The following is a 23,190-nucleotide window of genomic DNA, read 5'->3' on the forward strand; positions in this document are numbered from 1 at the left end:
CTGACGACGTTAAACCAAGCGTTGCGTCGGAGGAAACCCTTCGATTTTGTATCTTTATCCCTTTTGTTTTTAATTTTCTTAGTTTTTCATATCATATCTTGCATACCCATCTTAGATTTTACAAAGTCCTATATCTATAATGAAAGCTTTGAAGAAACTATTTTCGTCAGAAAAATTCTGACTGCGCACTTGTTACGAAAATAGCTCTCGAGACTTCATAAGAAGTCCGATTTGAGTGGTTGACCCCAACTTTTAAATAGGACAGACATACATTTCCTTTCCAAAAAGAGAATTTGAATTCGGAGTCTGTTAAGTCGGAGCGATAGGCCTGGACATTTGAGTTTCAGTATTTTTCCATAACTTTTTCAGACTGCATGTCAGTCAGTCCGGAAGCCATAAAAGTCCGACCGTTTATCGAAACACTGTGCCCTTTTGACACTTTATAGAAAAGAAGTAGGCGAACAACTTTAGATTATGATGTTTTTCCTAGTTCCCTACCCATTTGTACAGTTTTTGAGTTTTTCAGGGTTGTTATGTCAGAAATCAGAATTTTCGGTTTTGAACATTGAGGACAATGTTGAGTTTAAATGTGGGGAGTAGTTAAGCATGTTTGGTTTGCATACAAAACAAATAATCATACTCTTTGATTTCTTGTATTCTTGAGACTTCATCTTTTGGAGTTAATTATGAGCTATTTAGGATGACATTCTAAACCTTTTTAGGTTGAAACAGTTCTTCAAGCTATAGATTAAGTTCCATGTATTTCAATCCTTAAATATATATACGTTCATAATTGAATGCGAAACTAAGCTATGGTATTCGTTTGAAAGAGTCATCCTCGCAATTAATCATTACCGAAACACTTTTTTTTTTGTTGCAGTTTTATGTTTCTCTAAAGTGATTTGGTGGGATCCAGATACTGCCGTGGATGTTGTAGCAAGGTAATCATTGGTTGAGTTTATATAAAAGCCCCATAAGACAACTATCTTACACTCGTAAAGAGTAAAGAGTGAGCCGGAAAAAAAAATTATATATAAATAAGGCTCCTCTTCTTTTATCGACATTACTAATAAATGATAGGTCCGAAATTTCAGACTAATCATAGTCGATGAAAACAAAAACCATATCATCATTATATAGCAAGTCAAAAAGACTATTGATGAGGTTCTTGACACTTTGATAGCAGTATGTGTGAAACGTTGTCCCTGTCTCCGTCGCCTAAGCAAGCGTGGAGTGCAGGATCCAAGGCAACTATCATGTACTTGCTGAAAAGGAACATGCGCTTAGAGTATCTAATCATGTGGTCGAGTTAAATGGGTGATTCTCTCAACTAGTGCGCTATAAATATATATCCTTTGAAGAAATTCATCCAAGTATTGTGGGTAACATCTTTCACTTAAGTCAACATTTGCACACTTCACTTTTCTATTTCCATTTTCTTATCTATCCATCTGATTTCAGTATGCGAGTGTTGTGAAAATCGTTGCAACAAGTACAATGACTATCTTAGTGGAGTTTTGCAAACAGGTTGAATGTCACACATAAGTAATTGCTAATGTATGATGATTGGAATGTATGTGGGATGTTTGCAGCTAAAGAACATATGCAATATAATTATTTGGATTTCTACTTTGTGTCTATACTTAGTGGTTCTTCCAAGGAGAGAGATTGGAGTAGGTTTTGTGGGTATACCTCTTGTAAACCCTCACGATACTATAACTCGTTCACTAGGGACACCTAGGGGTTTAAAGGCCTGTTATTCATGCTAAGAGTAACCGTATCCTCACGACATGGAGTTGTTGTATTTAGGATTAGTTTTATTTAGTTTGCTCGGGGACTAGCAAAATCTAAGTGTGGGGGAATTTGATAAGTGCATAATTCATATGATTTTAGTGTCCGTTCCATACTTGTTTTAGCTATTATTCTTGCATGTATTCGTATTATTACTATTTTTTTCTCTTATTTGACTCCAATAGGTAAATCATCCAAAAAGAAGCTATAAAATTCTGAAAAGATCTATGAAGATAAGTATTCCAAGTATCCAAGCGCCCAAGTCCAAGAGAAGTGGAAGAAGTGCGACGAAAAGGAGCAAAACGCTCATAATCAAGACTCAGGCCAAAGCCCGATCTTAACTCATTAAAATTAAGGATTTATCATCATCATCTTGAATAGAATTTAAATATAAAAATAATGCAAAAAGAATGAGGACATTCCGAGTTCGGATGAAGAAGTTGTGGCCAAAACAGTTTTTATTGAATACCGAAGACATTGAAGTTCGCGAATTGGGTTTGCGAACCAGACTTCTTTCCGAAAATATCTGCTAGAATTTGAAGTTTGCGGACTGGGTACGCGAACTTATCAAATGGGAAACGTGTATTCACACCTTGGAAGGCCTAAGGGCACGTTTGGAGTCGTTAGGTCATATTTTCCGGTCGGGCCTAAACCTAACAAAATACTTGGAGACTAAGCAATGTAAACATATAAAAAGGTATTAGGTTATGTAAAAAGATAATCGAATCCCATATCACAAGTTTTACATCAAAAACCTAGGGTTTACCACTTTAGGGGGAAACCACCATTCTTCATCTTCTTTGTAATATGAGTAGCTAAATCCTTTGTTGATTAAGGATGAATTTAATGTTCTAAGCAAGAAGCTTTATTAATAATACAAATATATTGAGAGTTTTTATCATCATCGTTTGTCTTTACCATATCTAGGGTTTATGAGTGATTCTTGTATTGATTTGGGAGGCCTACTAGATCAGTAGGTTGATTGTTCTATTGCTAGTGGAAGTTATGAGATAAGTAATCGTCGATTAACTCTCTACACAAGTAGAAATCGCGAGACCTTACAGAGGGATTATGTGTAGCAATCTTGTGTGAAGATAACACCAGCAAGTAAACCTTGAGCTAAGAGTTTAACTACTGGGATCCAACTAATTCACAAAGCTTAAAGCGTTCGATTGGATTACACCTTAAGTGAGCTACTACTTGGTGGTTCAGTTGAATAGAATCTGATATTGGAGAGCTTCCGTATCCGTGGTACAAGGAGTTTTGGGGATAACACTGAGCTAGCTGTTATTCCACAGTTGGTGATGAATGGTTCTTATGAACAATAGATAAGTATATTAATCCACTTATCGCTTGGTAACGGCGAAGGATTCCTTGAACATCTTTCTTTTATTATTATCTTTTTATTAATCTTAAAACCAAATCCCCCCTTTGTTATTTACTTTATCTTGCTGATCAAATAACATATCAATTACACAGCTCTCTGTGGGAACGATCTCTTACTACCGCTATATTACCAGTTAATTAGTAGGAAATATATTTAATAATTTGTTGAGCCTACGACAGCCCATACACTGGTACAAGATTTTGGGTCCCTTTGTCCAAAGCAGCCACCTATCGGCGCATAGTGGAGAAGTTTGGACACATGTGTGTTCATGAGGAAATGCCCATCAATTCTTTGATCGTAGCTAATGAGGATCTTCTCATCATAGAGGAGGGTCTTTCCCTGGCGGATGAAACTCCAATTGGTCTGGATATCTTGAGGAAGTGGGACGCTACCATTCAGACTTATCTAGTTCTTTGATTCCCCATTCAGTGGCTCAAGAATCTGTTGGACCAGGCGAAGGCTAGCCATAGCGCGTGGACTACGCTACCTCGTGAGATCGGGAAGTTGGAGCGGGAACACAGGCAGCTACTCGATGTTGCAAATGCTAAGAAGGAAGCTTATGATCAACTCATGGCGAACGTGGGTCGAGCTACTAAGGATCTGAAGACCGCTCGGGATGCTGCTGAGGAGGTCAATGGGCGCCTAACTAGGAAGAGGGCCGAGCTGGTTGCGCTGGATATTTTCTGATGACGATTTCTTAAACAATTTATTTATTTATTTTTGTTTTGGTGAGACTGAGGATTTTATGGTTTGCTTTCTTTTGCAAGACATTATTTATTGTATGGTTTAACTTCATTTATTATTATGGTTGGGTGATATTTAATATGGTATCATTATGCATTTCTATAAGTAGGGATGAATGGAGTTGTTTTCGACTCTCTCAAGTTTCTTTTTGTATTTCCTTCACCCTCTGGTTGTTAGCTATATATATTTTTGTGCAGCTGATGGCTCATCGCCTTCACGGATATACCTTGGCTTTATCCCCAGTGGAATACTGGTTATCCTTCATGAAAAGGATCATGAGATGACTCGCTTGTTGTCAGTGAAAGCTGAAGTGGAGGTACTTAGAGAGATTAGAATGGCTAATAGAGTGGCTGCGCACGCGCGATTTAATGAGCAGTATGAGACTTATTCGATGGCTAGGGAGTCACAGGCGCCCGAACGCGTAACTCTATCCGTACAACGTGTACTGGGTGATGCTATAGCTGCCTGGGAAAAAGCTGAGCGCCTATTTCAGGAAGCGCTGATTATGACGACTGATATTGAACATGCAATAGATGATTGCCGCGCTTTCATCACTCAACAGGCGGGTCCGAATCTCCATGGGTGTGTTTTGACTTTGTGTGCCGTGTCTGCTCTTATTTGTCCTGCCGACATGAAAGCCGAGTTGGCGCGTCTGTTGATTTTGAAGGATGAAGTCGGGATGCTACAGACTCATCGCCTGATCGCTCTGGACAAGGCCCACAAAGCTTATGACGAGCATAAAGAGACACTAGATATGTCTCAAAAAGCGTGTGCTTCTGGTGAAGCTATGCGTAAGGTTCATCAAGTATTGAAGGAGGTGCGTAATACTTATACCGATTCCACTACCCAGTATGGGGAAGCACAATTAATAATGCAAGACTTGGACGAAGACATTTCTTACTGCCGCTCGCTTATAGCTGGGTCATCCTCATCTTGAAGATTTTTTTTTGTCTCCTTGGATATTGTGTTGTCTTGATTATATATATGAACGTCCGTTTTGATTAATCACCATAATATTCTTTGAGTTTTGTTTCTCCTTTTGTTTCATTTGTTTTGGATTTATGGCTAATCGTGTGAGATTAGTTCTTGAAATGAAACGTTTAAATCGTCTTTTCCGGGTGATGTGCCTTGCTCGAGATACTTTCGATATCGAGAACTCAAGTTGGCTTGAGCAATTGTCTGTTGCGGATCATCTGGTGAAGAGGATTCAAAGCGAATGTGGTCTTCCCGATTTAGCCCTTCTGGAGTATCGTGGTTATTGCCGGGAGCAACGTATGATTACTCATTTTACATGTGTTGAGGCGGGTCACAGTGTTAGATCCATTGAGATGACCCTTGATGAGGTTCGCTTGGAGCATAATATGCTACCATGATATTTTTTTTTGGGTAGTTGTAGTTCTTATAAATAGATTATTTGTGTTAGTATGAAGTCTCCGTTTTGTACTCTGTTCATTGTCTATGCTATTATTTGCTACATGGCTGAACACTTGCATGGTTATGTGCTGTCTGTGGCTTCTGTGCCATCATTAGTATCCTCGTATAGGAGAGGATCCGAACTAGATCGCTTGCGGCTCGTAAGAACCGAGATATATTTGATTAGGGAGAGAAGGCTGGCGATTCGTACAAAAGCTCGCGCTCAGTTCGACAAACAATATAAGATATTTTTAACAACTCGGAAGACTTAAGTGTCCGGGCTAGTTTCTTTCAGGATTCAGAGTGCATTGGATGATGCTATCTCCGCTCGCCATGAAGCCGATGGACTATTGCAAGAGATAAATCTCATGATCGTGGATATTGATCAGGTAATCGCGGACTATGATATATCCGCGTCTCATCTGCCGAGTCGTCGTATGCATGGTTATGCCTTGTCTTTGTTCATGATACGCGCCTTGGTGCATCCTTCAAATAAACAGGTGGAATTGGTACGATTACTAGTCCTGGAGGGTGAATTGGGAATTTTGCGAACTCATAGGTTGGCTATGCAATTAAACTACATGTAATGCATTCGAGGAGCAGGATGAGACTTCCAACATGGCTCGCTAGAACAATGCGTCTGAGAGTATATATTGTTTGACTTAGTGGATTCTGCCACAGAATATATTGTTTTATATGTATGTCGTGTCGGGCGCTTATGAGCATGCTATTTGTGCTATTTTCCGCGTATCATATACACATGTAATTTCCTTTAAGAATATTACTTCTATAAAATATCTTATCATTTGGATTAGTCAGGACTTACACTTATGGCGTTCTTTACTGATCATGCACGAGAGGTATCATCCTCCGGAGCTATTGACGTGCTTTGTCAAGCTAAGTATAGAACCTTAATCCTGTCCGGGACTATTGGTGCATTTTGTCAAGCCATGCACAGGGTTTAATTCCTTTTGGATTATTGGTGCACTTCATGTAGGCCATGCACGGAGCCTAGTCTTTTCTTGGACTATTGGTGCACTTCATTTAAGCCATGCACGGAGCCTAGCCCTTTCTTGGACTATTAGTGCACTTCATCTAAGCCATGCACGGAGCCTAGTCATTTCTTGGACTATTAGTGCACTTCATCTAAGCCATGCACGAGCCTAGTCCTTTCTTGGACTATTGGTGCACTTCATCTAAGCAATACACGGAGCCTAGTCCTTTCTTAAACTATTGCTGCACTTCATCTGAGCCATGCACGGATCCTAGACCTTTCTTGGACTATTGGTGCACTTCATCTGAGCCATGCACAGAGCTTAGGACTTTCTTGGACTATTGGTGCACTTCATCTGAGTCATGCACGGAGCCTAGCCCTGTCTTGGACTATTGGTGCACTTCATCTAAGCCATGCACGGAGCCTAGACCTTTCTTAGACTATTAGTGCACTTCATCTAAGCCATGCACGGTGTCTAGTCCTTTCTTGGACTATTGGTGCATTTCATTTAAGCCATGCACGGATCCTAGCCCTTTCTTGGACTATTAACGCGTCCTATCGGGTCGTACGCGAGAATTTAACGTGAATCAAAATATAATATAAGATAATTGTTTTATTATTTCTCAGCCATCCGGCGTACATTAGGTTACTTAAGCATAATACGTTTTAAGCCATTTACCATTGATAGGAGTATTGATGCGTGGGCCATTCATTTGCTTCAGATAGTAATATCCGCTCTCTGCTGCTTCGCTAATCATATAGGGACCTTGCCAATTTGCAGCAAATTTTCCTGCTTTTTCATTGCGCTGGACATGTGGTGCGATTTTTATCACTACATCATTCACGTTGAAGACTCGTTCTTTCACTTTCTGGTTATAATATCTTGTCGTCCGTTGCCTGTACTTATCCGCGAAACGTTCATCCTTGGCTCGTCGTTCCTCTAAGGCATCCAAATGAGCGAAACGACTAACCTCATCCGGGGTTGTGAGGCTGGCCATAGCCACGCATGCGGATGGCATCATAATTTCTGCTGGCAGTATCGCGTCTTCTCCGTACACCAAGGAATAAGGGGAAGCACCAGTTGAACTTATCCTGGAGATGCGATATGCCCAGAGTGCAATGGGTAGCTGTTCATGCCATCCCATGGGATGATCATGCGCTGTCCGGCTTAGTATCCTTAACAGTGTTTTGTTGGTTGCTTCAGCCTGCCCGTTCCCCGGGGGTAATAGACAGTCGAAGTGTGGAACTTGATCCCATATTGGTTCAACAGATCCATGAAAGTTTGATTAACAAAAGAAGTACCATTATCCGAGCGTATAATCATAGGTGCACCAAATCGACATATGATGTGTTCTTTGATAAATGCAGCGACCGTGGCACCTGAGTAGTCCCGGAGTGGAATAGCTTCAACCTATTTGGTAGAGTATTCGGTCACGGTGATGATATACTTGTGCCGCCCGGATGAAGTTGGGCGTATCGACCCGATAATATCAAGTCCCCAGCTATGAAAAGGCCATGGGGTGACGACACTATGTAACAAGGTATGCGGGGCATGGATTAATGATCCATGGCTTTGACACTGCTGGCACTTCTTCACATGCTCGCCCGTATTAAACTTCATCGTGGGCTAGTAATACCCACCTTCGTGCAAATGAAGGAAGATTTTTCTCATACCTTGATGCTCGGCATCATGAGTTGTATCCATGAATATCTCCGCCTCTTCTTGTGACAGACAACGTAGTATCTTGTCCCCGAAACTCTTCTTATAGAGGATGCCTTCACTCATGAAGAATCGTCCGGATTTCCTTTGAATTTTTAACGTTTCTTGTCTATTTGGCGGTAGGTGTTCGTGCTGGATGAAGTCTATGTAAGGTTGTCTCCAGTCCTTTATCTCCGCACTACATATTTCCGTCTGCTGTGGGGGTGCTTGACAATCATCACATTTATCCTGGACTACCGCTGCTTGGACTACCATATTTGACCAGTATACGCCCATCCTCTGTAGCCGTCAGTACAGCGAGATTCCTCCTGTTTGTCCGCATGATTCTTCATGGACGCGATTTAGTATTTCCTGCGCCTCTGACTTTCCTACACATCGTGATAAAGCGCCTCCGGATGTTCAGAAGTATAATGCTCCCCGGATTACAACAAATTGTTTCAGCACTTTAACGGGCAATAATTGATCGTCGGCCTGTCTAGTCAGATCTTCGATGTATGTTGTTCTCCAATCATCCTTTAATTCGAACGCTGCATCTTCTTTCCATGTGCTGGGAAGTGCTCTTCTTTTTACCACTATGGTGCCTTCGTCGGCTTCGTTTAACTATAGCTTGGCTTCTAAGGTAGCCAATGCGTCCGCATGCTTGTTGGTGGATCTTCCAGTATGCTCGATGACGATACTTCCTCTCCTCTCTATTAGTTCTTGAGCTTACGCTATGTATGGTGCCAAATGTGCCTCTTTTACCTGAAAATCACCCGATATTTGGTTTGTAACCAACTTCGAGTCTCCCTTGACGTCGATTTCCCCTAGATTGAGTTCCTCGGCCATTCGTAACCCAAGAATCAAATCTTCATACTCTGCCACATTGTTGCTACACTCGAAGTCCAGCTTAAAAGAGAATGATAATAATTCTTTCTTGGGCATCTCAAGTACTATCCCTGCTCCTCCATAAGAGCCGTAGGACGATCCGTCGAAAAACATCGTCCAACGTTCTTCCTCTTGGACTTCCGCAACTTCTACGGGTATTTCATCACTTATTTCTGTCATATCCATACCCGGGAACGTGGCTAACAGATCTGCAAATATTTACCCGCGCACTTCTTTCGACCGCTGATATTTTAGCTCAAACTCGGATAGTTGTAGTAACCAACGGGCCGTTCTGCCGGATAACACTGGTTTTGTCACCAGGTAAGCGATCGGATTAGCTGTCGCCACCACTATGGTTTCATGAGCAAGCAGATATGATCGTAATTTTTGTGTGGCATAGATAAGCGCTAAACATGCCTGCTCCGCCTTCGAATATCGAAACTCCGCATCCATGAACCCTCTACTGATATAGTGAATAGGGCACAGTTGGTCGTTGCCGAGGTCTTGAGCCAACAGTGCTCCGATCGCTACATTGGTAAATTCAGTGTACAAGTATAGAGGCTCGCCTTTGACTGGAGGTCGTAGGACCCGCGCGCTGATTAAACATTCTTTAAGCTTTTGAAAGGCCTGCTCCTGCTCATCTCCCCACTGGAACTGCTTGTTCTTCTTTAGCAGTGGTGTGAATGCACATAACAGTTGTGCCAGCCCTGAGATGAACCTTCGGACATAAGACACTCTACCAATAAAAGTCTGCAACTCTTTTATGCTTGCGGGTGACCTCATAGTAGTTATCGCTTTAACTTTATCCGGATCGATTTGTATCCCTTTGTCGGTAACAACAAACCCCAGAAATTTTACGGAGGTGACTCCAAAAGCGCATTTGAGAGGATTCATCTTTAGGTGATACTTTCTACATCTGTTGAAGACATGCCTTAAGTGGCTGAGGTGATCTTTTCGTGCTCGGGATTTCACCACCACATCATCTATGTAAACTTCCATAATTTGATGCATAATGTCGTGGAAGATAGCCACTATTTCCTGTTGGTAGGTCGCGCCCGCGTTTTTCAACCCGAATGGCATTACAGTATAATAGAAATTCCCGTATGGGGTCTGGAAAGCTATTTTGTGCGCATCTTCCGCGGACATCTTAATTTGGTTATATCCGCTAAATCCATCCATGAAAGAAAACATATCATACCCGCATGTGTTATTTACCATTATATCGATGTTTGGTACTGGGGAAATCATCTTTAGGGCATGCCCAGTTCAGATATCGGTAGTCGACACAGCACCAGACCTTACCATTATTCTTTTCCACTGGTCCGATGTTAGCTAGCCACATGTAGTGTTGGATCAATTTAATGAAATTGGCTTTCAACATCTTCTCCACCTCTTCCTTGATCGCAAATTCTATCTTCTCCGGAAAGTTGCGCCTCCGCTGCTTCACAGGCTGATACTCAGGCGAGACATTGAGGTTGTACGCGATCAAACTGCTATCAAGACCCGACATTTCGTCATGAGTAAATGCAAACACATCCCGATACTCACAGATCCGGTTGATCAGTGATGAGTGCCAAATATTGTATATATCTATCCCTTTTTGTTGGCATTTAACTCATCTTTTGTGCATTAATTCTACACTTTATCCCATATTCTGTATTTTCATTGTTTTCGAGAATAAATATTTTTCTTACTTAATTTTGCATTTTTAGGTAATAAATAAAGTTCGGATGACTTGCGGAGCAAAAAGAGCAGAAAAGTAGTGAAAAGCCGGGAGAAATCACGCAAGGAAGCCGCGAAGAATGGTGCGCACAACCTCATTTTCTACACACAAAAACGCCTCCGTTCTCAGCCATCAGATCAGTTCTCAGAAGCATCCGATGGTCGCTCCTTCATAGAGCATCAAAATCTGAAGTCTCTGCCATGCACCACAGCGCTGAAATTCCAAGCCTTCAGATTAGATGGTAGTTGAATCCAACGGTTGCTCTTTTGCTGTTCATCAAAGTTTGATATCTTTGCCTTACACTACAGCACCTAACCTAATCTAGCACCGTTCGTTTCGTTGTATCCCTTCATCCGACGGTCGCTCCTCGCTTGCCTCCGCATCACCGTCCGATCTACCTACCAGCTCCACATCTCACGGCTTAGTCTCGCTGAACATCAAAAATCGATGAACTCGCCTCACACCCAAGTGTCGAACACCCTAGACCTCAAACAAACAGCCCCTACTCTAACCCATATCGACCTCTCCTCCCTCACCTCCCTCTGCAGAACCACCTTCTTCACCTGCCGCACCACCATCATCACCAGCACCTTCTTCACCTGCTACAACCATCATGCAACCACCATACCGTCATCACAACCACCCATATTACCTAAACCACCTAATACCCCTCTCTCTAGCCCTCTATTTCACTGATTTCTCACCATTCTTTTCTCTGAAACCCTAGGTGAGAAATCAGTCAAATAGGTGAGTCTCGAGTAGTAATTGAAGCATGGGAATGGAACAGAGGACCAAGGAGAAGAATGGGTCGAAGAAAAACTCGTCAAATCACATCAATTTGGGTAAGAATTTACCAAACCCTAGTTCTGTCAATTTGGGGGTTTTTACATAAATCCTAATTAGGTTGAGATAGAGCATGGAGAAGATAAAGTGGGTGATATAGGGTAGGTAATTGAATTTAACTGTGATTTTCTGTCACATTAGGTAGAACCCTAATGTCTACTGTTTTGGGGATTTTGGGTGAAAAGGGTGTAAACCCTAATCATGTAATTGGGTATAAAAAGGGGACTGTGGTGGGTGTAATGGATTATCTCTGGACTAGCCAGCGTATCCCCATGAGGGCTGGACTAGCCAGTTCCTCTTGGGTAGATTTTTCTTCCCTGTTTTGTATTTGTAGACTTAATTTTAATTTGCAATTTTAATTCCAAATTCAGTTTTAGTTCACCTTGTTTTCAATTCATGTGTTTGCTATCCATGTTTTTCCATGTTCTGTGTATTGTTCAATTTCTCCATTAGATGTAATGTTCTGTACTATTCCTGTTATGTATGTTCTGAATCCTAAATGCTAGGACTAGATGAAATCATGAACCAGCTGAGATAGTCTTCATCATGTGCAGCTCATGTTCAGTGTTGCTAAGCCCTTAGACTACTTGTGCTTTAATCAGACAATTAGCACTTTGGTAATTTTCTTAGCTGTGAGTAGAATATCCCTTAGGTTAATGGTGGATTCATCATCCTAGTGTTCTTTCATCACTCTTGTTTACTGTTTTGTGTGAATGTTAAGCTAGAAATTTCAGTGCATTGTGTTGATTGAGTAGTGGGGAGAAACTAGTGCTCACTAGTGACAATGAGCAAGCTAGTTCTCTTCCCACTCTAGATGAATGCCTTAGCTTTGCTTTGTTACTTCTTCTCCACATCCCTGCCCTTGGCCTTAGGCCTTGGTTCATTTATCTTGTTCACACTGTTTTCTTCATTGTCATCTTTATTTTGCTGTTTAGTTTTTAGTCTGTTTAATCTTTGCTGTTTTTGCCATTCTTTTGTTCTCTGGTTTGCTTCCAATTTGGCCTAGAGCCACTGTTTACACTCCTCTTTTGCTACTAAGTCAGAAGCCCTTGCGCTGCTTTCTTTGCACTGCTGCTCCAAAGCTCACTTCAACTGAGCCCAAGCTCAGTTCTCAGTTCTAAGCCCACTGTCCATTGTTTGTACAAACTGAAGCCCAGGTTTGAACCAAAAGTTGAAGCCCATTTCATCATTGGGTGAAGTTAAGCCCAGTCTACTGTGTACATAACTGAGGCCCAATTCAATCAACTGTGGGCTTAACCCAAAAGCCTAACTCAAAGCCCAAGGCTCAGTTCAATTCAAAGGCCCAAGGCCTAAAGCACTTCATCATTACAAACAAACCCACTAAGCCCAAAGCAAATTAAGAGCCCAATAGCAATTTAGAGCCCAAATAGCTAAACACACAAAACACTCCCAATCTCTGTGGATCGACCCGTACTTGCACGAGCTACAACTGACGACCGTGCACTTGCGGTATTACTGTAGGCCCGCGTTTCTTCGCTTCATTTTTATACACTTTCCCGAGGCCTACCAATCAGTCATGACCTTTCTTCTCCTTCCAGATGCTTGCTAATGCGCATGCAGCGAGGTTCATCTTCCGTGCCAAGGTTTACTTCTTCTAATCCATCGAGGGTCGGATTGGGTCTTGTCTTTTCGAGTGAAAGTAATAGCTTCCTTAGGCATCGGATTGTACACCTTTCCAGATGCAATTGTTGTGATGGCTTTGGATGCCTCGCGGACTTGATCCTTGCTGAAGCCAAGGGAGTCGAAGAATTGCTGGGCCAAAATGGTTTGGGCGAATTTGCTAGCGACTTCATTTGTGTCTGAAAATATGGTTGTCTCAGACGCCTCACATGCTTCCTCCTCCTCCGTGTCTTCCCATGTTTTCCAGGTTTCTCCTTCTGCGGGTTCATGGGAGATAATCATAACTTGGTGCTGAGGGAGTGGGTCCCTTTGGATGCTTTGTTCTCCTACTTCTAGCTCGCCTCTGGCTCGTTTTTCTGCACTATGTAGCGCAAAGAAAAACACTCCATAGTCGGATGATGGACCCTCCGGTGATAATGGAAGTATCATTCGTGCATCTTTTCTGCCGCGGTAGGTTTTGTAGCCACAGGCGGCGAAGTTTCTTCTTTGTTGGCCACCCATTGTCCTAGAAGTCCTATTATCTGCTCCCTGCTGCACGACAGTGGTGGTGGCGGGTTTGATCTTCCTCCATCCGCTCTTCCCCTTCTTCCGTCGGATTGTCCTCCTCGGTAGGAGCCGAAAGCGCCCACTCCTCCCTTTCCTCTGTCACCTCCTTGGTCATTGGATGCAGTGTTAACAGAATGTAATTGCCAATTGTGTTCGCTTGTCCGCGAGTTCATAACATCCGCACAGTCTGATATCCGGGTTGCAACCTCTTCGACCTTCAAAAAAGTTTGAAACTTGAAGTTCGTCAAGTTTAGCCGGAAGATTGCATCCATTCCTCGAATACAAATCTCCACCAAGCGCTCCTCCGGGATGTTCTCGTGACATTATAGTGTGAAATATCGGAAGCGAGTGATATATGTACCAATTTCTTCTCCGACCCGCTGGGTGCACCTTCCCAAGTCTATTGCTGTGACTCTTCTTTGTGCGGAGTAAAACTTCTTCAAAAAAAAGTTGTACCATGGCAGGCCACGAGCTGATACTTCCGGGTTTCAAGTTATCATACCAGGTAAAAGCGTTGTCCGTGAGTGACTTAGGAAACTCTCTCATGCAGAGGATCTCATCCTGAGCGTACACAATCATTGCTGATATAAAACGACTCACATGTTCCCGCGCATTCCCTTTTCCTCCATATGTCTTGAATTTTGGCGATGTGTAATCCTCGGGATATAAGTAATCAGCGACTTCTGCAGAGTACGGGGGTTCCAGTGAATCGTAAGCATTGTGCTTCGTTACTCGATAATGGGCCTCTAGATACTTGGTGATCGCGTCTTCTGTCATGCCCGAAATTGTGTTTTTTGTGCTGACTGTTTTAGTGGCTGCCGTGCTATGTTCCTTTGCTCGCTTCAGACGTCCGCGCAACTCATGTTGCCTTTTAATGGACGCGTCTAACTCCTCTTGTATTTCAGACATCTCCCGCTCGTTGGTATCAGCTGCGGCTTTCTCTCTAGGCATTTCTCCTTTCTTCTGGAGCGCTCCTGCACCCTGGGATGCTCCTTCCCCTTGTACGATAGGTGTCGTGACTACTGCTTGGAAATGTATTTCTTCATCACTTTCCCCTTGTACATCTTCTACGGTAACACCATCCGGATCAGGTACTGCTCCACCCCTGGTACTTCCTGACTCGCACCTAGGAGTATCATGATGGAAAAGAGGCTAAGAGCCTCCCACTGTGGTCGCAATGTTGATGGGTAGAATGTGGGAAGGAGGAACTCGCCCTAATCACAGAAAGTACTCCCAAGGAGTGGATAGGTTTAGGGAAGTAGTAGGGAATCAATGATGCCTTAAGAGATGTACCTTATTTCCCTTTTATAATATCTCTCTTATGGATAAGTGCCCATAAGATTACCATATTACTAAACTTGACATTTCCCTTTCCTTAAGTTAATACAAACCCTAAAGGGCCTCTCCCTCTAGGCCAAGGCCCAACTATCCATGTGTACTCTTGGGTAAACTAAGGTTTCCCTATCTTAATGGGTTTGGCCTAGTCCCCAAGTCTCTTTATCCTAAAAGGGAACCCTTAATGGATTAAGGGGTTTCCCATTCTAGGATTGGTCATTTTCATGCATCAACACCTGCATGCAGATTTCTTAATGAAAAAGATTCCAAATGGGTACAACTAGTTGAAGCCAATTATTTCCAGAACAAGGATCTTTTATCTGATCAACTTCGAAAAGCGGGTCCATAGTTTGGCAGAGCATCAAATTTGGTTTGGAGATTATAAACAAGTACTATGTGTTGGAAGTGGGAGATAGTTCAAAAGATTTTTATAAGCATAATTGGATATCCAACACTACTTTAAATTCTCTGATGCAGATTCTCATCATTCCACCAACTAGCATGAAAGTTAAAGACCTAATTGATCAAAGCACAAACACTTGGAAGACTGAAAAATTCATGAAACTTTTAAACCAGAATATTGTTAACAAGATTCTCTAAATTATAATTTATATAGGCTCTACAGACAAGCCGAGATGGTCTTTAACTAAGAATGGGATGTTTAGAGAAAATTATGTTTAAAGGGAAATGCAGAAATCTAGCATCCCTACTCAACCCCAAACATACAAAAATATAAGATAAGGTATGGCTCAAACTTTGGCATACAAATCTTCCTCATAAAATCAGCAGTTTATCTAGAAATGCTGTCATAACATTCTCCTTGTTAATAACAAGATTGGACAATATATCAACCATGTTAACAAAATCATCCCCTATGCACTAAAAAAGAGGAAACAACTACTCACATACTCATGGAATCCAATTATACTAATATTATTTGGTTTGGCACTTCAACTGCTCTCCACCACTCTATCAATAAAAAAAGATATCCAGGATTGGATTGGTTATTGGTTTAATAAAAAAAACTCTTTCGCAGCAGAAAATCCCTACTTCCCAGAGTTGCAGTTGTTGTTCTTTGGCACATCTGGAAATCTAAGTATGAGATGGTTTTTGAAGGAAAAAAGAGTCACCATACGTCTATCATCCATAAAATTATTTTTTTTTGCACTTATTATGACATCCAAAATTAGACATAATCCAAACATCCATAGAACAATATATACCATCACCAGTGGACCCCCCCCCCCCCCCCCAGAAAATTGGTTAAAATTTAATATTGATGCATCAATTTTTAACTCCCTCTCTAATGCTGGTTTTTCTCTTATTTTGCGTGATCATACAGGAAGATGTATAAGGGAAATGGCTTATACAGGATTAGCTAGAGACATTATGCAGGCATAAATTCTAGTTGTCCTTAACGCTTTGAAATGGATAAAGGAATTGGATCTCTCTAAAGTTATAGTTGAAGAACATAATCAAGATGTTATTCAAGGTTATAATGGTCTGTTGTCTAATGTCTCGTGGGAAGACAAATCTTTTAATTATTTGTCACTCTTTTTTGAATAGTCTTAGTGATTATGTTGTACAATTTATGAGAAGATTTTGTAACCAAGCAGCTGGAAAGCTACAAGGTCTGATATTAGATTTCAGATTTGGTGGAATATATAGCCATCCAAATCTTCTGAATCAAATCCTCGTAAAAGCAGCTAGTTAGTGTGTCATGTTTTTTTCTCCCAGTTATTCCTGAATATATAGCCATCCAAATATCTACTTTTTAATAAATAACGTCTAAAATATTCGTACCCAAATTGTTATGCATAATCTTGCAAATATAAACAATTTATTTTTATTTTATTATATTATTGGATATGATATCTATTATTCGTTTGATATCCGATCGGATAAAAATGTGTAATATTTTTATGTTCATATTTGCACCCAAACGCATCATCCGTTTATACTCTTGGGATGATCTCATCCAGGACGTTATACGTTCATTATCGTCTGCATCAAAAGCTGTACTAAAAGCAAACATTTTGGTGCTGATTGTTCTGGAGATTTCTCTACCATCTAGCCAAGCCAAGAGGAGAAAAAAACTCAACCATTATTTATTACAAATGACTAATTTTCACGTGAATAATGTTTGGGGGAACCAGGTCCACCTGAACTGAATTGTGCAGTTAGATTTGATTTGGTTTTAAAAGGTGTGGCTTAAAATGCAAAAGGTCAAAGAAAATAATATAATTTCCGTCCGAGAATTTTAGCTTCCGTGCATAGCAGATATTTAGTTGCAAGTGCTAAGTCATGTTTTACCAGCACTACAGTTGTATAATCTTCCACATCCATGGCATAGCTCTTAGCTTAAATTTGGCCAAATTTCTAAGCAATCTAGCATGAGAGTAAACCATAATGCCAAGCCAAAAAAAAAAAAAAAGCAATCATAGTGCTTGCACTAAGTCCAATAAATTGCATTTTTTTAGAAACCTATTATAAGGGCTCCAAGAATTTGGTTTTGAGGGCTCATATGGATTCAATTATCCTAAATGTGAATGTAGGGAGACCCATTTTGTTATCAAAAATACAAAAATATCTTTTGCAAACCTAAATAATTCCAAACCTAAATAAAAAACAAAACCTAAACTAAACCCGGTCGGAAAAAGAAAAGACCTAAACCTAAACCCACCCGTCTCTTCTTCTTCTCCTCCATCGCCATTTTTTTTTCTTCAACAACGATTAATCATCCATTCTCAGTCAATAATAATTTCAAATTGGGTAAGAACCGAAAACCCAATCCTTTTTTAATGCTTTTGATCCGATGAATATGCTAGATTTGATCAAATTAGAGATTGAAAAATTAGTTTCAGAACTGGATATGGTTTGGAAATATTGATTTCCCAACCATAGGATTGATTTACGGTGGGAAAATATTGTTTTTCTCACCGTATAAATTTTGGAAATATTGATTTCCCAACCGTAGGATTGATTTACGGTGGGAAAATATTGTTTTTCTCACCGTATAAATTTTCTACGGTTGGGAAAATATGAACTCCCAACCGTAAAACCTTTAATTACTTTTATATACGGTGGGAAAACCCAACCGTAAGTTGCGCCCGTTTTGTATACGGTTGGGAAAATATGAACTCCCAACCGTAAGTGTTTAACTAACTTTTGCACACGGTTGGGTTTCCCAATCGTAAGTTACCCTGGTTTTGTATACGGTTGGAAAACCTAACCGTTACTTCAATTTCCAAAAAAAAAATAAAATCCCCTGATTTTGATTTCAAATATAAACTATAAATCAAATAATTAGTCTAATCTTATTACTAATCTTATCACTAATCTTACTTTAATTATTGGGATAAGGGGTTTGGATTTAAACCCGTTTTTTTGTCATTTTGTGATCCTCATAACCACAATCTTAAAGCCCCTAAAATATGTTTCTTTTTTTAGAATACTGCAGAATACTGCATTTCAGGTCCATAAGATCCTTTTCGAGCTAGTTATGGTTCCGAAGGCCAAACTAAAGGAAAAGAATGGGAATCAGTTATATGCCAATGAAACACTCGAGCTTGTTCGCACTCATAGCTCCAATAGTCCGTATTATATCATCAACTCCATAGTAGTTTCTGGATGTATCTAGCATCACACCTCTATGACCAAAAATCGGCCAATCGGAAATATACAAACCAGTTCCAACTAATAAGGGGTAACCCCAAACAAGTTGGGAAAATGTTTCTAATCCTCTCATAGCACCCCGTACGGTAGCTGCTGTGAGATTTGCTGAGCCTATGGTGGGGATGGTTAAGCTGTATGATTCATCTACACCGCATTGTAACGGTAAACTGAGATCCGTTACACTTATCGTTAGAATCTCTAAAGCTGGGGATGAGGCTGTGATGTTAACTGCAGGTGCAATGATTGGATTGTAACGTTCAGATAGGATTAAAGTCAGGTAACGCTAGACAGCAACGGAGAGATGCTTGTGATCTGGAGAGATAATTCTGAACAAAGGAGATACAAAATTTGCTTGAGGATACGGCCATGAGAGTACACGTGGTTTAGGCCATACGTTTATTTGACAATGAACAATTGAGATTGATTGAGAGAAGAACAGAAAGACGAAGAGGGCGAAGAGAAAATATGAAATCTTCATGTTGGGAGTGTTAGGACTCATTTTCTTTGTTTGAAACAATGTCTATGGGTAACGTTAATTTATATGGTGTTTGTGGAAAAGTGTATTTTTATAAACATCATAGTTGTTGAGGTTATTCTTGTTTTGTGTTTGTTTGATTGCGAATTGGAATTTTGTGGTTGATTTATCTTCCTTTGAAGAAAAAGATTGAAGTCATGTCAATGGACAAAAAAAAAATGAGAAGTAAACTCTCATAATTTTCAACGAAAATGAAGAAACATGGCCGGCATTCTATCTCCGTTGTCGAAAATGGAAATTACTTTCTGAGTGCCGTCTGAGTTCTTTTTTAATGGTCAAATTGACTTCAATGACTTGTTTACTTTACTTAACGAAGGTCAAGAAAACCACATCCTAATTACTAAACACGTGGATGAAACAGGATCGAATGACAAGATCTTTTCTAGCTTACCCTTGAGCTTTCTAATTTCTCTTGCTCCACAGCTGCAATCTCCCTCCCATGTGAACATGCAACTTCTCTGTTACTTATCTCAGAAATGACGAGCACCAGTTCTCCTCATTTCTTTTCGTTGTCTATTAAGTTTGAGTTCCCCATTTCAACTTCAAACCCTCGACTAAATCATGATAAGATTTTCTCATCCATTTCTTTCAGAAATATACATACTCCGTGTAAATTCATAAGCTCACACCCAAAACCTAGGTTTTATCTCAATGAATCACATCGATGTCATCTGAGTTTAAATGCTTCTTCTTCAATTGATCCTATTGAAGAAGATAAGACAACAACGGCGAACTCTGATGTTCAATTACAGAGCTGGTAAATCTCCTTTTAGATTTCTTGTTTTTTTCGCTAATTTAGTATTTATCTAGAAATTGAACGGTGCATGTTAAATGCAGCACTTGGAATTGGCGGGATTATTCTATTCGCTATCAGGTTTCAGGAAACACTGGACCTGCATTGGTTCTAATTCATGGATTTGGAGCAAACAGGTTTTGTATTAAGTTTATGGAATTTTGCAGTTTTACGTACTATGTCACCAGTCATCCTTGTTTCCATGTCAATGATGTACATTCAGGCAGATGTATGTGCATTTCCATTGCAAAACAGTGAAAAACAATAAATGAATTCATATCTTTATGATGCTTTTTCAAGCATATATAAAGTTAGGGCTAGGTTTTCAAGTCAAATGTCAAGGTTCTGAATGCTCCCAAGTTGTGGAGCATGTTCATGGTGTTTCAATTGCTGGCATCCGTAATCTATCTTTTCCATTTCTTTACAAGTAGTTTCTGACACAAATTCTATATGATTCTCATTAACAGTGACCATTGGAGGAAAAATATCCCAGTCCTTGCAAAGTCGCATAGGGTATACGCAATTGATCTTATTGGTTATGGTTACTCAGACAAACCAAATCCGCGTGAATTCGGGGACAAGTCCTTTTACACATTTGAAACTTGGGCTAATCAGATAAATGAATTTTGCACTGATGTGATCAAAGATGAAGCATTCTTCATATGCAACTCAATCGGAGGTGACCCACCTATGCTGAATTCTAAATCCCATATGAGATATGTTCTCTTGTCATTTGTTTTTGTGCATCTTCATTAACCATTTCTGCTCTTTGGATGCAAAAGACCAAAGAAACAATGCATTACATTGACTTTTATGTTCTTTGGAGCAATCGCTACTGACTGAAATAGGGATCAATTTTTGTACTGATCCCCTTCTGTTATGTACTGCTATTTTAATGTAGTTAATCGGAATCAGTTACCACTGATTGGTCATGTCATTTATATTTGTATATATGTTACTGGTAATAAATAGAAGGAACTTCAATGTAAACTCAATATATTAGTAGCCCTTATATGATTGCTGAAATATAGTTGTATGTATGCAGTTCACTCTCTTGACACTAAGGGAAATATTCATGTAAATTAACACAAATTTGTTTTTCTTTTGGTTATCCGCTCAGTTTTTTCTTTACATTTTGATACAACTATAAATAACAACATATTCAGGATATGAGCCTCATTTTTGGAGTTTTCAGATTAATAAGTAAGGATCATCAATATAGGTTGTTTGTGTAGGTCTTGTTGGTCTTCAGGCTGCAGTCATGGAACCTCAGATCTGTAAGGGAATTGTCCTTCTGAATATTTCCCTGAGGATGCTTCACATTAAGAAACAACCTTGGTTTGGTAGACCTTTTATCAGATCATTTCAGAATTTGTTAAGGTAAACTTGTTAGGATGGTCCCGTATTTGTCAAAAATTGATGTGTTTTCTTTTAGTGGCTAACAAATTATCCTTTTATGACAGAAACACTTCTGTAGGGAAATTCTTCTTCGAAGCTGTTGCAACACCGCAATCGGTCAAAAATATTCTTTGCCAGGTAAATCCTATTCAGACTTTGAATTTCTATTCCCGTAATGTTAGTGTCTGCACTGGAGCTTAAATATGCGACTCATAGAGACTTTTGAAAATAAATTTATTTTTCCTCTATATTTGTTTCTGTCGACCATTTTATAACAATCTTCATTTCAATTGGATGCTCCGTCGTTCATACTTATATTCTTTATTGTAGTGATCTCTTTTTAACTTGACCATCTCGCAAAAGCAAGACAAAGTATGAATTGTTTTTTAAATACGCCCATTAAGTTAGTTGATTGTCAACAATAAAGAACTCAAACGTCAGTTAAACTGTGTTCCCAATATATACTAGCCATACTTGTTCAAGTAAATTGCTATTGCTATCATTATAATGTAAACTGTGTTTATTTAAATAAATTCTAATGTTGTTGTTAAAAGTAGTCTTGATTTTATTAATTTTGAACTGCATTTTTCTCAGTGCTATCACGATACCTCACAAGTAACAGATGAATTAGTTGAAAAGATCCTGCTTCCGGGTTTGGAACCTGGTGCTGTTGATGTATTTCTTGAGTTCATTTGCTACTCAGATGGTCCTCTACCTGAGGAATTACTCCCTCAAGTGAAGGTCAGACTCCAACCTGATATTGCAATTACCGTATACAAATCCGTTCATTTTATTCTGTTAACACAATTTTCACTGTTATTCCTTCCAGTGCCCTGTTTTGGTGGGTTGGGGTGATAAGGATCCATGGGAACCCATCGATCTTGGGAGAGCATATGGAGATTTTGACACCGTAGAAGATTTCGTTGTCCTTTCAGATGTGGGGCACTGTCCGCAGGTTTTCTTTCTTTCTTTCCCTCTATCACATCACTTTGACACTAGTATATTTGTCATTCACTAAGATTTAACTCGAATGTGGTTATGTTCAAGGATGAGGCGCCACAACTTGTGAACCCGCTAGTTGAATTGTTTGTGGCACGCCATGCTCCAACAAAAGCCAGTGCTTCTGTTGTTTGACCCATCCTATTATTTGGTAAGTAATGTGATTCATTACTTCAGAAAATGATTTTCAACTTTATGTCAAACAAAGCCTTCTTTTCCCCTCAGCTTATTTGGAAAGTTAGTCTGTCAAATATATGTGCTATATTTGTTTATAAAGGCATTTGAACATGAGGCTTGATTCAAATTGGGAATAAAGACATACTAATTGAAAATAAGAACTTCTAAAAAGAGTTGAGCCTTGTGTCAGCATGTTACCAATGAATTGTCAACTGATGAATTTCTCCTTCAATATCAAAACAGAAAGACACAAGTCAAAATAAAACTAAGTGTTGAGACTGTAGTTAACTGAGGCATTTGGAAATTGTATAAATCTGTTATCCATTAACTGAGGCATTTGAAGTTTCTTAAGATAAAAAAATAATGATTACTATGAGAATGCTTTATTAATGACACAACTTCACGGTGAGTGCAGAACCCTATTAACTGAAGATCACCATTTCAACAATGCACTACCACCACATGATTACACGGTTTATACCCTTATTGGCACAGCCTGACCAACACAAAGACCATGTTCACCACCGACATCAATATCACGTATTCATAATGATCTGTTTTACGAATACAACCCTGTTGCCGAATTAGAATACCACCCGGGAACTTTATCCT

At 39.9% G+C, this 23,190-nt stretch overlaps 1 protein-coding gene across 1 annotated transcript; it reads left to right on the forward strand.

The window, feature by feature from the left end:
• Positions 1-19,612: 19,612 nt before the first annotated feature.
• On the forward strand, positions 19,613-22,858 carry LOC113308043 (pheophytinase, chloroplastic-like). Its single transcript, XM_026556512.1, has 8 exons — positions 19,613-19,968; positions 20,049-20,141; positions 20,472-20,683; positions 21,240-21,384; positions 21,468-21,540; positions 21,997-22,143; positions 22,232-22,357; positions 22,450-22,858. Exons 1-8 carry the CDS (start codon positions 19,688-19,690, stop codon positions 22,534-22,536), a joined length of 1,164 nt encoding a protein of 387 aa, XP_026412297.1. The 5' UTR covers positions 19,613-19,687; the 3' UTR covers positions 22,537-22,858.
• Positions 22,859-23,190: the final 332 nt, after the last annotated feature.

This window comes from Papaver somniferum, chromosome 9 (genome assembly GCF_003573695.1).
Source record: "Papaver somniferum cultivar HN1 chromosome 9, ASM357369v1, whole genome shotgun sequence".
Lineage (NCBI taxonomy): Eukaryota > Viridiplantae > Streptophyta > Magnoliopsida > Ranunculales > Papaveraceae > Papaver > Papaver somniferum.